At 38.6% G+C, this 17,827-nt stretch overlaps 1 protein-coding gene across 4 annotated transcripts in view; it reads left to right on the plus strand.

Moving 5' to 3' along the window:
- The window catches only part of FMN2 (formin 2), a 157,822-nt gene that overhangs the window by 119,459 nt on the left and 20,536 nt on the right, over positions 1-17,827 (plus strand). For all 4 annotated transcript variants that reach the window (XM_064158612.1, XM_064158616.1, XM_064158614.1 and 1 more), the window contains one exon: positions 4,794-4,845. In XM_064158612.1, coding sequence (XP_064014682.1) covers positions 4,794-4,845 — 52 coding nt within the window. The remainder of the gene's footprint in view (positions 1-4,793; positions 4,846-17,827) is intronic.

The following is a 17,827-nucleotide window of genomic DNA, read 5'->3' on the forward strand; positions in this document are numbered from 1 at the left end:
AAAAAGATTTAGGACATAGACAAGAAGATGAAAGAATTTGTGTTGCCTTCCAGCTGAGATTACTCAGATCATTCCTGTATTCAATTACCTGAGAAGATGTGTTATTCCCTTAAGAGAGATCAGAAATCATAGCAGTTTAGTGCACCTTCTTACTCATAGCCCTTTGAAACTTGTTCAGCAGGAACAGTTTAAATTGCAACAGGGTTTGGGGCCAAATGGTGACTACAGGCAGTAATCAGTGGGTCAAGACCATACAACAAACCTAACCCAAAATATTCTGGTGGAATAAAAGTTCTAAGAGGGCATTTGAATGCAATTTCAATACATCTACAACATCTACTTGGAATAATTTCTGAATCACAACCAAAGGGGTTAACTTGTTTTGTGGCTGTGCTTACCTTGTACACTTGCACAAAAAGGACACTGAGAATTTTTGTTTGCTGCTAGATTTGAGTCTGTTCTTCTCCTAAAATTCATGGTATTCTTGTATGTTCAATCTGAGACTTAAGTTTTAATGTTGGTTGGTTTTGTTTCTAAGAGAAAGCCACTAAGCACAAGTCCTTATCATAATGTAAAAATGAATGACCCTCTTAACTTTCTTTACAATCTTCCCCCAAAACACACTTTCTTTTATACAATTTGCATCCAAATTGGCTACTTAGTTATTTCTGGTATCACTCATGTCCCCAACTATGTTAGTCTAATCAAATAAAACATGCAGGGAGAACAAAAAAAAAAAAAAAAAAATCAAGAGAGAAAAAACACATTGAGAAGTCTAAATGAGGAAGGAAAGGGGACATGAGCATTTCATTGGTCCTGGTGTCTTTGCTATTCTGCTTTGGTATTTCAAGGCATTTCAAAACAAAATGTTGGAGAGTTTGCTGTCTGCCCAGTAAAATTATTCTATTATTTTGGTGTTTTCTGGGTGTATTTAAAAGTATGTCTCTTCTCCCAGGCAACCAGCAACAGAAGAAGGGGACACAGTCTCAGGTTGTGCCAGGGAAAGTATAGGCTGGATGTTAGGAGGAAGTTCTCACCAGAGAGAGTGATTGGCGTTGGAATGGGCTGCCCAGGGAGGTGGTGGAGTCACCATCCCTGGAGGTGTTCAAGAGAAGACTGGATGAGGCACTTAGTGCCATGGTCTAGTTGACTGGACAGGGCTGGGTGCTAGGTTGGACTGGATGATCTTAGAGGTCTCTTCCAACCTGGTTGATTCTATGAAAACACCAATAACCACAAATATCAGGTGATGATGTTAGTGGCCAGTTCCTGCAGCTGCACCAACAGCTAATAGTTATTCAGTTTTATCTAGGTGACAATAGGACTTTCTGTGGTTTTCATGAGAAGTGGCTTTCTTCTCTTGATTCTTAAGTCTTTATGTGTGTCTTTAGCCATTGTCCACAGTTTTCAGGTGTTTACTGTAGACTAGTCCAAATACAGTCATCTGAATACTTCCCTTGAACAGAGACAGTTCCCTGAATGTCCATAGTGTCTTTGCTTTCATTTGTGTCACCTATTGTCTTGTAGAAGAAGAATTGTTTTCATACCATTCTTTAACTTATGCCTGGAAAAATGAGGAAGCAAATTGTTGCAAGTCAGATTTATACTTGAATAATATCTTTTTTATAAGATGCAAAAGCTTTAGAAGTGTCATCACATATTTGGAACAGACAATGAGGGAATTCTCTTCTAGAAAAAAATCTTTTCTTGGCATTAAACAGTCTTGCAAGTAGTGACACAGAACCAGCAACAGAACAAGGGGACACAGTCTCAAGTTGTGCCAGGGTAGGTATAGGCTGGATGTTAGGAGGAAGTTTTTCCCAGAGAGAGTGATTGGCATTGGAATGAGCTGCCCAGGGAGGTGGTGGAGTCAGCGTCCCTGGAGGTGTTCAAGAAAAGCCTGGATGAGGCATTTAGTGCCATGATCTAGTTGATTGGCTAGGGCTGGGTGCTAGGTTGGACTGGATGATCTTGGAGGTCTCTTTCAACCTGGCTGATTCTATGACTCTATGACAAACAGCTCTGGCCCTAGGGAGGTGGAAGGAAATGAGACAAGGGAGCAAGGCTTCTTGTAGGGCTGTTCAGTTTGTATTATAAGTATGTAAGAGGAGTCCCAATTACATTTTTCAGTGTTAGAATTACTTGTTGTAGAAGTCATATTCACTGATGCTTAGTGAAAGTGTTTATACAGGTTTAGATACACTTTCCTGTCATCCAAGGAGCTTGTATGCAGTTTCTTCTCTTCCACCTTAACTTTCAGGACTGAAGTATGGAAAAAAAAAAGAAATTCTGTCAAAGCTGCCAGGTTTCACCTGAGTTTACATCCAAAGCAAGGCTTTCAAGAAAAACTCTAAGTCAGCCCAGATTCACTCAACACTGGGCCTAAGTTCACTCAAAAAGGGTTGTGGGCCCTCACAGACCTATTGAAGAATCTGGGCTGAGTTTCAAGTCAGTATTGAAACCTGTAATCAGGCAGGCTTCACATGCTCTTGAATTTCCTTGAGAACATTTACCCAGCTCTCCCTCAAGTTTTTTGTGGTTTGTTGGAATTTTTTTCACTTTCAGCAAAACAATGATTGAGTCTTCAAGTAATGAGTAGTAAATACAATGTTTGTGGCTGCAAACATCCAGGCACTGCTCATCCTGCTCAACAGACTACTAACAAAAAGCATTGGAAGCATCAGACATAGCTCTGATCCTTGTTCTGACTGCATCCAATTCTGGAGCCTCCATTCCAAGAAGGATGTGGATGGGCTGGAGCGTGTCCAGAGAAGGGCCACGAGGATGATCAGGGCTGGAGCAGCTCTGCTGTGAGGACAGACTGAAAGAGTTGGGGCAGTTCAGTCTGGAGAAGAGGAGGCTCTGAGGTGACCTTCTTGTGGCCTTTCAATATCTGAAGAGGGCCTACAAAAAGGCTGGGGAGGGACTTTTAGGGAGTGATAGGACTGGGGAGAATGGAGCAAAGCTGGAGGTGGGGAGATTCAGACTGGACGTGAGGAGGAAGTTGTTCAGCATGAGAGTGGTGAGAGCCTGGAGTGCATGGCCCAGGAAGAGGGTGGTTGAGGCTCCATGCCTGGAGGTGCTTAAAGCCAGGCTGGATGAGGCTTTGGGCTGCCCAATCTAGGGTAGGGTGTCCCTTCCCATGGCAGGGGGTTTGGAACTAGATGATCCTTGTGGTCCCTTCCAACCATAACTGATTCTGTGACTGGGGAAATGATACGGAAACTCCACTGGAATTATCTTTGCTACAGATTTCACGTGTCTGTTTTAGTGTTAGTGTATGCTTCAAAGGGCTGATGATTGTCAAACATTTTTAATAGAAAAATAACAGTTCTATTTGGTCCTTACTCATTTCTTTACATTTCTCATCTTTACCAAATTTAAAAATTCAGCTTTTCTTTTTTCAAAGGTGGTATGTCTGCAACATAGAAAAAAAGAATGAATTCCAACCTGCTTGATTCTATGAGTCTATTGTAAAGATAGGTAGGGAAATGGGAATGAAAAATAGCTTAAAGATTTATTCTTCATTTTTATATTTCTGTATGATTTTTGTACCATTTGTTTCCAGACAGCTCAGAGCTTTTTTGTGTCCCAATCTTCACTGACTCTTGGGAAACCCAAAATTGTCACAGTGTCACAGTATCACCAAGGTTGGAAGAGACCTCACAGATCATCAAGTCCAACCCTTTACCACAGAGCTCAAGGCTAGACCATGGCACCAAGTGCCATATCCAACCTTGCCTTGAACAGCTCCAGGGACAGCGACTCCACCACCTCCCTGGGCAGCCCATTCCAGCGTCCAATGACTCTCTCAGTGAAGAACTTTCTCCTCACCTCCAGCCTAAATTTCCCCTGGTGCAGCCTGAGGCTGTGTCCTCTCGTTCTGGTGCTGGCCACCTGAGAGAAGAGAGCAACCTCCTCCTGGCCACAACCACCCTTCAGGTAGTTGTAGACAGCAATAAATTCAAATTAGCAGGCCAGTAGTTCAGCAGACTGAAAAGGAGAGCAAGTTCCAGACTAAAAAGCCTTTGGCTAAAATGTGCAGAACTTAAATGGGGTTCAAGTTGCACTACCTGAATGACTTACACAAGTATAAATCTCACACAAACACACATGCACAGTGCAGTTTGTAGTATTGCTGTGCATGTTCATGATGATTAAGTTAATATGCATGTTCAGGTGTGTCAGAATACACATTTAAGTTAAGGAAAATGGGTACAAAACAAAATAGGAGAGAACACATGGAAAATAGACTGCTTTTTTTTTTCACCAGTGTGTGACACTGAGAATTTTGTATTTTCAGTTTCCTTCATAGGGTAATCAAATTATAATTTCCTTCATATAAAAACAGTGATGTTGTCTATATGGAACTGCTGTGGCTCTACTGCTTCACTAACTGATCTGTGTGCAGGGAGAGGGGAGAGAATTTTTGCTTACACCCAAATCCTTTCTTTTCTTCACTCAGTTTTTCTTCTGCTTGGTAAACCAGTTCACATATTTAAGTTTTCAGAATCATTCTTTAGGATTTGTTTTTAAGTAATTTTCATTATTTAGTTGTGTATATTACTGAAAGATTTTTTTGTTTTGAAAGCTTGCTTTTTTCATGTAGTGATAGGGTGGCAGTGTTGGTTTCTTGGGGGGCAGGTTGTTTTTCTTTCAGAATTGATGTGCATGTATATATCCTTAACTGTTTCTTGTACATTTTATACACGACACATTTACAATAAAGATTATCCTGAAATATCATTTTTAGCAGTTAACTTCCAGCTAAGTCTTTGATTGTTATTTTACAGCTAAAATAGACCAAGAAAATGAAGAGACGTCACTGACAGAAGCACATAAAAGGTAGGAAAGAACAATGCAGTAAAACCTTCCTTTAAGAAATGTGTTATGGTAGTTTGCTATATTGGTAGCCAAAATTAATTCCATTTTTGAATAGTGAAAGAAATGATCTCAGAAAACTAAGTGATTTTCGTTTATTACTAGTCTTAACTTGAAAATTAGGAAACAAAATTGAAGCAATACAGACTTGTAGCCTGCCTTTAGAGAAGTATTGCACGTGACTCCTGTCTTATGTATGTCCTGTATGTTCCTTATATAAAAGTATATAAAGTGCATATATAATGTATATAAAGTTTGTGTGTGTATATATATACCTCATATGTAACTATATAAAGTATATATATGAAGTATATAAGAGTAAATTAAGACTATACCATTGGCACTGAGAGAAAACTGTTCATGATACACCAGAATCACAACAGACACATAGCATTCCCCATGCAACTACTATTCATTAGTTATCACTTCTTCTGTATATAATATGTCTGCTTTAAGCAAAAGAATGGAAATTTATGTTTTAATATATTAAGTATATATTGAAATGTGAGTTCCTTTGTAAAATTGCTAATAGATCTTCAAAGAGTTTATTGTGGCAAACCCCACAATACATCATTAAATTTCATTGCAGATGTGTGCAGTTGAGAGTTACCAAAATTGGGAACTTCATGGCATTGCACTTGTGATTTCCTATGATTTTTTGGGCAGCGTTCCTCAGAATTTCTCCAGAAGCAGCATTTAGATGGGACAAATTTTTATCTGTCCCAAAAAAAAGACCTGTGTATGGCTCTTGCCATTTGTAGTCCAGATTTAGTGAAACTGATCTTCCACTTTTGTTTTTCCAACAGCAAGAAGTTAGCATCTTTTTGTGCTGGCTACAACTACAACTGATTATATGCTAATTAATATATTCTTGATATATTTCCAGAGCTGCAAAGTCTCTCAAAGGTTTTCTAGTAAAATATATCACTAGGAGTGATTCTAGTTTTGGCCATGGTTGGTTAGCAATTCTGTGGCCTGATGCCAAAATTTGGTACCTGCTGTAGTGCAGTTGACATCTTTTCTGTGCACGTTTTCTCTCTACTCCCTCAGGCTATGTAGTAAAGATAGTAAACTGTCACATGAAGCTCTCCTTACTTGTAAGGAGATGGTAGCTCCTTGAGTGCTACATCAGTGATGTGATATCATGATGAAAAAAGTGGAACAAAGAGTGTATTGCCATGGCTTAGTGTCAGACCTCTTGCTCAAGTATATGAAAAACATTCCTGTAATTCTTTAGGTTTAACTGCTGAGTTACATAATTCTTATGCTTAAAAATCTCCTTCACAATAAAATCTGGAGAGAAGAATCTGCTGCTAGGAGAAAAAAAATTCTGTGATCTCTAGCTACTCTATTTTAAGTTTCTCCTGTGCAGAATGGATTAGATTACATGTCTAAAGCTAACAGATTTCAAGGACAAGGGGAATCTGCAATCTGTTCAGAAATCTTCTGAGTGGTCACTGTCTTCTAGTGTCTAATTCAATCTTTTTTTTTTAATATGTACTTTTTTTAACTCTGACTGCACTGGAACCATCATAGCAAAGCTTTCCTATTGGTTTATCTAGCATCCACAATATGGGGGGAAATGCAAACTGCTCTCCGAATTCTAAGTCAGCTTGGTGTGTTCCTTCTGACTTTTCCTAATTTATTCTCCTCCCTCTATGTTGAGCTCTTTTTACATTCTATTTTACTAAAGAATAAAACCCAGGTCTATTGTTCCTCTTTACTGTGAATATCTAGCAAAGGTAACATCACACACGAACCCTTTTGTGGAACACATGAGGAACGATGCTAGGACAACATAAAAGCAAAGTTACTTTTCAATGTTATCTAGCTTATATTACTCTTTCTTCCTCCCTTCCACCTTCCCACTGAAATTCTTAATCAGATCAGTAGTATTTGTTAAAATAGTGAAGACAATATAGTGTTAATTTTATGTCTGCATTTATTTTGCTAAGATCTTCAGCTGGTCTTAGAAATAAAATGCTTGTGACCTACTTGGTGGGGGTTGGGTGAAAAAGATGAAAGCTTAAGAAGCTCAATAAAAGATCAGTTAACTTTGGCTAATCCTATGTAGAACAGCAATATGTAGGGTGAACAGGCAAGCATGTAGTGTAAGGGAAAGTGCTAGCTAAGATGGAGCAAAATGCATGTAATTAGTGTGCTTGGATTTTTGATTATGAAGTGGATAACCTAAGCCCACCTACACATTCAGGTCTACCCCATAATAGCATTGCTTTTACTTTTCAGTGCAAAATGGACAGTTTCTTGGTTTAGTTGTTTTTGTGGGTGATTTTTTTTTTAAACAAAAAATGTTAGTTTGGGCACAAAATATTGAAGCTGATCTGTCCAGAAAAGTGCGAAGGTCTGAAAGAAAAGCTCTTGCAGGAGTAACAACCAAAACGTTTCTAAAATGAATAATGGTTTGAGGAAAATGCAGCAATGTGTATTTTAGAAAAGCTCAATTGTGCAATAGATGAACTGAAATGGAAAGTTAATCTTCCACACAAAATAAAGACCAAAAAAAGAGGAATGTCTGCTCCAGGGACTCCAGAGTGTATAGCTGTTCATTTGTCACAAGTGAGAAAATGTTTAATCGGTTTTGGAATGATGTATTCTCTCTTTATTTATCGTGTTTAGTGACTTTAAGAGTGTCAGTATGTAAAGTGTTTATCCAAGGAATGGATTTCTGGCACATGGATAAAATGAAAAGTGAAATGTTTAGCTCGCAATAAGCATATGTTCCAAGATCTCTCTGAGTAAGTATCCTGAGATGAGAAGAAAGCACACAGGTCTGTGTTTATCTAGCTTACGCAGGCAGACAAGGAAGGCTCCAGCCTGGTATTAACACTGAAGTGACATGGAATGTCTTCACTAAACCCCAAACAATTACATCATTCCCTTAACAATATTGATAAAGTGTAATAAAAAAGAACCTGGCACTTTCCAATTAGATTCTCATTGCTAAATGCTTGAGAAACTGTAAAATACTTGACAAGTTAAAGGAAGAGAGCACTGGTTTATGGAAAGGGGAATGAAACAAAACAGGAGAGGGAGAGAAGGAGGGAAGGAGATACTTCTGTATTTTAGGAGTCTACAGTATGGCAGTTTTTCTTTGTTTTGTTTACTTTTGGGTCGTTTTAAATCTTATGTTCTGTCCTCTGTCCCAGAACTCATAACTATACCCCCAATTCATAGAGATAAAATATAGTACTGAAGCAACTTCAATTATTAAGTTCAGTACATTTGAAAATTCAGAGAAACAGTGCATTTTCCACCAAGCAGCAAATATGCTCTTAGTTTCCTGTACTTTCATTTACCTAGCTTTAAATATCTCTAATCTTTCAAGATGTGCTTTTCTTTAAGGAAGGAAAATAATGTAGAAGCATTATCATTTCCAGTAATGCCTAATACAGCTAGAAGAAAGTGTTTGATCACAGTACTCACAGCAAGCAGGGATCAAGATTGCATCAAAGTTGTTGTCAAAAGTAATACCGTAGCTGACGCCTTGTTTGCTGTGCTAGGACAAAAGGCAATAGCAACAGCAGCAATATAATCTTGGTGGTTTATAAACAGAAATGAGCTACTCTTGATACTCTTCTTGCACTTAATTCATGGTGAAACAACAGCTAAACAACCTGACTAGAGTTACCAGAAACAACGTGCAGTGAAGCTCAGTCTTAATTCTTTGCCTCTCCCCTCCTCTTCAGCTGAATAACTATGAGGTAATAGCATGTAGCTTTATTATTTTCTTATAATACATTACCCATTATTGATTGAGTTTTGATCTCTGGAGGGCTTCCAAATTAAAGTACTTTTTAAAGAAGAAAATAAATCCAAACTACAACATTAACCTCTCTTCTGCTGAAATGGTTATGATGATCTTCTTTTCTTCCGCCCTATCTGCAATGATTAACCTTTTCTTAGAATAACTCCTCAGCAATCATTCACAAATTGAATCGGAGATGTTTATTTTAAAGCTGAGATGCAGTCAGATAATGCTCAGTTCTTACTGCTGTCTCTCAGTTAATGCAGCACTGGATTCTAAATTCTGTGCAGCAGCACTGGAAATTGCTCGTTTTGTTTGCTTACACTGCACTCATGTAAGAGGCAATGTGTGCTGAGAATCTCTTAAAAACACTACAGAGCTAACATTTCAGGTATTGCAGCTGTGCTCCAAGTGATAATATAAGTCATTAAGACAACAGTCCCATATAAAGGTGGCTTGGTTTGGGGTGAAAACTGCTCATGGGAATTACCCAATCTGCTGCCTAATGAGGGCTGGATAGGCAGAAATGCTGTTCACTATGACTGCTTTGTTTGCATCACTGATTTTTAACCAGGACAAGAAATTATTTAGTAAATGTCAGTGCATTAGGAGGACATAATATTTGGTTTATAAAAGTCAAAAGGAGACCTTCTACCTTGTAAGAGAAGTGTCAAGTTGGGGGATTTAGGATGTGCGTGTCTGGCTGTGGAACACTCTTCTCGTGCCAGGGTATTTTTATTTAGTTTATTTTATATTTTTCTCCCCTTGCTTGTGCATTCCATTGATTTGTAGGTTTTAAAGTGCTTCCCAACTGCAGAGTCCCAGGCACTACTTCTGTTTTTAGCACTTTTAATAATCCATTTAGCAATGTGGTGTTGCTTGCTTTGCTGTAGCAACAAATGACATTAATTTTGAAGAGAAATGTTTACCTTTAAATTCCCAGGGTGGGGGAAGTGCTCCTGACACAACACTTTGCAGAATTCCATTGGCTTCACTGAACATGAGAGTCAGGGAGGAACAAAGCTTTACACTTGTTTATTAGCAGGCAAGCCTGTGACACTTTGAGAAATAGAAGAAAGTATGGTACAATGGCTCTGCTGAAAAGCAACACCTGGAAATGTGGCACCTAAGTCTGGTAATCCTTTAAAACAGTAAATGTTCCCCCTGCCTTGCTACCCTGCACACAATGGTTTGAAATGTTTTCCAAAGTGAAAATATAGTCAATCATTGAAATAAAATGGTGACAAGCTCAGAATGGAATGAGGTATGTGATATTTTGATTTGTTTTGTTTTCAACTACAACACTTTTAACTGAAAGGCAAAAATATGCTGTTAGACTCCATCTTTCACTACCTTTTGGCCATTTATCCTTTGTTGGTTCCTTTAGTGCTAGGTCTCTTTTCTCACTGTGTAGCTCTCAGCCTGCAGGCTTAAATTCTTCATAGTGATACATTTCAGACTGTAGGTATACATTAGTTACATCAGCAAGAAGTAAATACTTGGTGTGCGAAAGAAATGTGTATAGAACAAGCTTAAAGTCTGTTAAATAGCTAGCACCATTCTGATTTAGTATTCTGTGCCTCACAACATATCAAGACCTGTAAATGTGCAGTAAGGGAAACTTAGCCAGCAGTTTAGTGATGTCAGAAAGTCTCTTCTGAAATATGGGTAACTGATTGAGGAGTCCTCAAAAATTCAAGACACTCTTCTTGAGCTGTTACAGCTGAAGTAAAATGCCTCTGTGTGTGTGGTTAGCCCAGTGCCTCTCCACTGCATATAAGCTTCTGATTATGCTTCTTTAGGTGTTTTTTTTCTTTCACCATATTGTTTACTTAAGTTGTTGTGTCCTAAGAACTTCACAGTACAGTGTTTGCATTTGCAATGACTGTGACTTAAATATGAGTAATGCTTCAGCCTTTATTCACTTATGTTGATTTGCCACTACAGTGGTTACTTTCCTCTTTGCTGTATTTTAAGATTTATTTTAAGGATGTCATGTATATGCAGATAGAAAAGTAGAACAGAAGGGAAGTAGACTGCATTAGCTTGTGTGGGAACTATCCAGTAATATCTCATACAATATGCAGAATTCCTTCTGTAAAAAATTACAGCTGATGGAAGGCTGCCATCAGCCCTCCACAGTGTAAGACTTGCACCAGCCTACTGCTGAAACTCTGCTGTGCTTTGCATACATGGAGATTGGGAATAAGAAAAAATGTTACCTTTTTTCTCCCTGAGTTTGTTTCTCAGCTTTGTTGCCTTGTTTCTTGTCCTCCTTAATAAGCTAGATTCAGAAATAACTATAACAAGCCAGATCCCTTCTGCATTGTCTTGAATACTTCTCAGGGGATAACTGGTATCCATTTCTTTTCTCAGCTGCTGAGAGATGCTTCTACCTTAATCAGTTTGTTGAGGGGATAAAAGCTCCCTTTCACCCCAAAGTGCCCACCCCAGACTAAAACATCACGAAGCCTTCATCTAATTGTTGTAAGAGACAGATAGAAACAGCTTCTCCAGATGTTCTTGGGCCAAAGGAGTACATTTTATTTAGCCTTGCTTCACTGTGTGAACATCAATGATTCAGATATCCAGCCTGATATGATTACAGTCTTTCCAAATCCAGTGGCTGCTATCTTTTCATTTGAACTTTATCCTTACAGAAAATGCTACTCATTTCTCTCTACTCAGCTGAAAAAAATACTGTTGCTACAGTGAAGTGAATGTGTTGGGATAAGTCACAAATTCAATCATAAATGCCTATCATTTGAAAAATGTTATACACTTTATCAAACCAGAATTTGAAGTCTGTCAATTTACGTCTATAAGACATTTATGTCTTCCCCAGAGGTTGGATTTCTTCTGCTCGTAGTTTGTACTGACTTGTGATGAGTCACCATCCCTGGAGGTGTTCAAGAACAGACTGCATAAAGCATTTAGTGCCATGGTCTAGTTGACTGGCTAGGGCTGGGGGACAGCTTGGACTGGATGATCTTGGCAGTCTCTTCCACCCTGGTTGATTCTTTTTTTTCTCTGAATGGCCTGGTAGAATACAATTGTTGGAGACAAAATAGAACCCAAGGTTAGTTTGGTTTCTAGTGTGTTATCTCAATTAATATATTTATATGAATTATGTTTTTTATCAGAGAAATAACCTTTAAACCTGCATAACAGTATTTGGTTTCACATGAACCCAAATTACTAGGTGAGCTATGGCTGATAAATACTTTGTACATGATACAGTGAAGGTAGCAAAACCACCACTTACATTTCCTGAGCTTTGATTTCTAAATGGCTGGAGGCTGACTCAGTCTGTGCAGGATTGTTATTTGTTTTAAACACTAGGGGGGTTTGTCAAATTAGCGGCCTGGAGTAACAGTTTGAGCTGAAATTGGAATGGCAATCTAAATTATGAAAGTTTTATTCATTGCCAGGTCTATCAGTTCTCTACAACGTTCAGCTTTTCTAAAATACTTGTTTTAATTGCAAGGTTACATTCATAGTACACATTAACTATAACACGATGTGTAGGTGTATGTTCTGCTCTCTTACTGGCTCTGCTACCTTCCATGTACAGCATAAATTAGGTAAGTTGTGTTCCTGTCTCACTAATCAATGTGTATCACTGATAATATCAGTCCTTGCAGATGAACATGAAAAATGTGAGGTCTTCCTAGTATTGGGAGAGGGTGTAAAAATTCTCAAGAGCTGGGTAGGTTGGCTTGTCAAGATAACTTCTGTGTATTCACATTACATGGGTTTTGTTGGTTCTTCAAAGGTAGAGGAGCTTTTTCGTTGTTGGTATTGAAGCTGCTAAGGTTTGTCGAGTTGGAGCAACAACTTTCCTGCTTGTTAAGAATTTATAGGAGGAAGGGGCTAGAGATGAGGGAGAGGACTTAGGATTCAAAGTATTACAAATGTTTGGCAAGTGTTTTTTTTAGAGGAAAGGAAAAAATCTCTCGAGACCTTTGTTTTCTGAAGAACAATTACAAAATTCATTATTACACAATATAAACTGGCAAATGAAAGAAAAGATTAATGATTCTGATAGCTGACTTAAGCTGGCATGCTACCTTAACTTTCACTTTAATAAAAGAAAGATACTTTTTCCTTCTAAAGAAATAAATTAAAAGGATGAGCGTGAAAAGAGGACTTACCAGCACAAATACTAGGTATTTTGAATGAACCTATGTTTATTCATAGATTCATTGAATGATATTTTTGTCCTTTCTCACTTTTTTCCCCCCTTGTTTTTTTTATTTTCTTGCTTCTTGTTATGCAGTTCAGGGAACAGCACTGAGGAGAGGCAATTATATTAACAACAACAACCAAAAAAGTGATGTAAAGCTGCAGGGCAGAGAGGACCCTCAAGAAAATAAGTCAATGTAAAATGAGAGACTTAGAATCATAGAATCAACCAGGTTGGAAGAGACCTCCAAGCTCATCCAGTCCAACCTAGCACCCAGCCCTATCCAATCAACTAGACCATGGCACTAAGTGCCTCATCCAGGCTTTTCTTGAACACCTCCAGGGATGGTGACTCCACCACCTCCCTGGGCAGCCCATTCCAATGGCAAATCACTCTCTCTGGCAAGAACTTTCTCCTAACATCCAGCCTATACATCCTCCAGCACAACTTGAGACTGTGTCCCCTTGTTCTGTTGCTGGTTGTTTGGGAGAAGAGACCAACCCCAACCTGGATACAACCTCCCTTCAGGTAGTTGTACATATTACATTTTCTCACAGCCTTATGCTAGCTCAGTAACCACCATGCTGGTTCTGTTGTGTGACTGCTGAGCTGCTTGGTATTCTGTCTTAAGTCTAGCTCTCATTAATGCTTTCAGACGTGGAAAACACAAATTAAATACACACAAAGCCTTTTCCTCTTTACAAAAGAAACAAAGTATTAATATGACTATTTACATGATTAGCTTTTCCTGGAAGCAAATATGCCTATATACTGTACTTGAGTAACCTTCCCCATGTAGTTATCAGTTTAGGATTAACACTCTGCTTCTATCCCTGCCAAATCAGGTAAGCTTTAAATATAACTCCTGTCAGATTTAGAGTAGTAAGAAATACCTACAGTCTTGTCTCCCTTTTTACCTTCTTTCTTTTGGTAGACTAAGTTTTACTGGTGGTTTTAATCAAACTAAACCGTACCTTAGCAGCTCCTGCCTGACTCAGAACTGCTTCTGAAACAAACACAACTGCTTCACAAAACAAACACAGTACCACCACTACGACTATTTTTTATTAATCTTGAATGTAAATTATGCTTAACAATTTATAAAGCCAAACCCAAGTAGTCAGGAATATCCAGCTATGAACATCAACCAAAATATGTAATCTGTTAAACAGTGCAGAATCTCCCTTGTGGAGTTGTAGAAGCATTTTTTTTCCTGCTTTTCAATCTGCATTGAAACAAATCTTTAGTCTTGTAGGTAATTCGGTTTACAGATGCATGTTTGTCTGTGTGTGTGCTCACAATTTCTGAGAAAGGTCTGTCAGGGCACACCTGTGCCTGTGGTTACTTTGCTATTTGTTTGACCAAGGCAAAGGAAGCCTGATCAAATGATACTGAAATGATACTGCTGTCTGTTGCTTTGTATTGTTGATTTGGCTCTTTATTATTTTTTTCTCTTTAGTAAAGGAAGCCTTTTTGTAGCTGTCAGCTGCTCTGTCTGTTCTCCCTCTCCTTTTGCTTAACCTACTGCATGCATTCACAGACATACATATATATATATATATGTACAAACATACATCTTACACATTCATAAACCTATCAATGCATTGCACAGAGCAGACTTGAATCCAAATAGTTACTTGCAACTGCTTCAGAGTGGACTGGAGAAAAACCCTGACTAACCTATAGTTGCTTTTAAAATATTCTATTAGCTAGAAATGTCCATGAGTCATTTGCAATGTGAATGACTTCTCTTCTTTCTCATATAATTTGGTTTGGCTTGGCTGATAGTGCACCCATTCCTCCCTTCCATCAAAGCAGAAAAATCATTCAAGTAGTCCTACAGCTGTTCACAAGGGAGCACACAGAAATGTCAAGTGATTCATTCATCAGATTTCCCCATTTGAGTAAGCAGTGAGTTCAGTCAGCTCAGTCTGTAGCAGTTTTTCTTCTGAATTAAACACTTGAACCAAGAAAATTAGAAGAGAAAATGAACTAACCATCTTCCTTGATCTTATTTCTTTCTTTACTTGCCTGTGATGAGCAAGGCTTCCATTGTTTTGAGCGAGTTAATGCTATTCAGTTTTCCTTCAGGATCAGCATGAATGATATGAAACCCACCCTGAAATCTGTTTAAAGAATTCTGGCTTTTACCGTGTCAGTATAAGACAGTGTGAGCATTGCCTTATTTTTAATCATGCTTGAAAAGTCAGGCTGTTTGAAGCAAAGCCAGTGACCTCCTGTACCTCCTTTAATCCCTGAAAATAACTCACATGCCCTTCCTTCCCTCTTCCGTGACTGCTATCTCTTCTCTAAAGCACATTCTTTTCTTTTAAGACACTCGCTAAGTGTACTGAAAAGTAACAACCTTTTCACTTAAGAAATGGACACCAAACAAGCTTTGCAGTACCTGTTTGATAAAAAATAGTTTCATTTTGCAGATAGGTGAAGTGAAATCTGGAGAGGTCAGAAGAGTTCCCCAGGGCTGTATGATGCAGACATTAATTTGAATATGGGAATCAAAGCCTTATTGAACTCTGATTCCAAATGTCTGTATGCCTGCACATATAGTCAGAAACAGTATCAATGGTGTTTGCAGATGTTTTGTTTCAAAAATCTACTGAAGGATCAGCAGGAGAATTTGAATGGGCTGCCCCAATGAAAAGCACCAGAGAAAAGGTATTTGCTTCCTGGCTGAAATCTGAAAGGATGATATCTAGTCTTGGGGTTATGGCGATGTCATCCAAATTTCTCTTTGTATTTAAAATGCGCATCCCCCCGTGGAATCAGCTTTGAGATATGCCTAGTTGGACACATGTAAACATTTCCAAATCAGATATTTAAAGAGCCTGCTAATATAGAGGATTTATTGCTCTGCCTGTCTCATTATTTGATTCATTTGGATCAACTTTATTTGCTTTTCTTTCATGTGCGAGTTAATGCCGGTTTGTCTTGTGCTACAGAAAATGACAGCATCGAATGTATAGCAAACAGGTTTCCATATGTCTTCTAAATGTGCTCTAAGAGACTTAACTGCTAAAGAAGATTGGGGAAAATATGTAGTAACTGTCTCTACTGTTTGATCTGCATATATAGAAAGGATAATTTAGGCATTATGATTTGTGCCCTGATGCCTTACTGTATTACAGATGATGCCTCAGGTGTTGTTACTGGACATTAGCAAGGTGTAGCATATTTTCAAAGACTGCTGTTTCATATTTCTCAGTTATTCCCCTTACCTCCCAAAGATCTCCCTGCTATGCTTACTATCTAGCAAAAAGTTGAAATAAATGGAAGTAGCAAAAAAAAAAAAAAGTTAAAATACAGTGCAGCTGAAGGCCAGGAATACTCTTTTTGAGTGATTTTTATGGGACCATGGAGTAGATGAGAATATTTTTACCAGTATAAAACTATGGAGAAAATGTCAATAGGCAAGTAGAATGGAATGTTTTAGTTTTGATTAGCATCATCCATCTATATACAAACAAAAAGCCCACAACAGAACTCAGCCATGATAAGGCATTCTGTTTATTAACAAAGCACAGACTTAAAGAACAGAGTGCTGTCACAGGTTGAGAGATCTGAAGAAGTGGTGCACACACCTGAGGTGGTATTTGAGTATTAGAGTATCACAGTATCACCAAGATTGAAAGAGACCTCACAGATCATCAAGTCCAACCCTTTACCACAGAGCTCAAGGCTAGACCATGGCACCAAGTGCCACGTCCAATCCTGCCTTGAACAGCCCCAGGGACGGCGACTCCACCACCTCCCCGGGCAGCCCATTCCAGTGTCCAATGACTCTCTCAGTGAAGAACTTTCTCCTCACCTCAAGCCTAAATTTCTTCTGGTGTAGCTTGAGGCTGTGTGTTGGCGCAATGGATTAGAAAAGGATGGGTTTGTCTTTTGTATTTTACTGTGCTCTATCTTTGTTGCTCAATAGCAGAAGGAAAAATCAGTTACAAATTATCAGGAAAATTATTTAGAACTTGATTGGTAAATTGATGTTACATTTTTAAGCTGTAGTTGGGGTTTTTTTTTGGCATGCAGGAATTGGATAGCTTATGTAAACATCTGTTTTTCATGTCAGGGAAAAAGGAGCATTGAGTTTTGAGAATTGGGACAAAGAGACTTTGTGAGAATCATAGAATCAGCCAGGTTGGAAGAGACCTCCAAGATCATGGTTGCATGTTATTATCATCATTAAATCCTTTACATTACAAATAGTATCGAAGCACCCTGCCTCTAGTCACAGTAGTCAATGAACGAAGATGCTTCTGTGACTAAAATGACATTTCCAGCCCTTTAACTGGAATTGTATTTCTGTCCCCCGTAATTAAAGTGATTGAAACTCTGATATGTGTTTCATAAAAAACACCATCCCCCACAAACCTCTTCCTAGAGAAACTGACATGTTATGGCCTAAATAGGTGGTCTGTGTGATGGGTTGGGAACACAGGCAGAGAGTGATACTAACTAGTTCTTTCTCAGCCTGGCAGCTGAAGTGATCTGGATGTTGGGATCAAGAGCACCTTCATGAAGCTTACAAGTGAAACCAAAATGAGTGGGGAGGTTGACACTTCAGAAGATAGAGCCAGCCTCCAGGCATTACCAACAGAGCTAAGTCTTTGTCTCACTCTACTCAGCACTTGTCATGCCCCATCTGGAATAGGGCATGCAGTTTTGGTCCCTGCTGTAAGACTGGTTGGAAAGCATCCAGAGAAGGGCCAAAAGAGAATGATCAGAGGGCTAGAAGATCTGCCATTTGAGGAAAAGATGAGAGAATTGGGTTTGTTCATCCTTGAGAAGAGAAGGCTTAGGGGAGACATTATTACCATATACAAGTATATTAAGTGTGGCTACCAGGATACTGGACACTCTCTTTTTACAAGGAGTCACATGAAAAAGACAAGAGGTGATGAGTACAAGTTACTCCTGGGGAGATTCTGATTGGACTGCAGAAGAAAATTTTTGACATAGAGAACAGTTAAACATTG

Source organism: Pogoniulus pusillus, chromosome 18, assembly GCF_015220805.1.
Source record: "Pogoniulus pusillus isolate bPogPus1 chromosome 18, bPogPus1.pri, whole genome shotgun sequence".
NCBI classification, from domain to species: Eukaryota; Metazoa; Chordata; class Aves; order Piciformes; family Lybiidae; genus Pogoniulus; species Pogoniulus pusillus.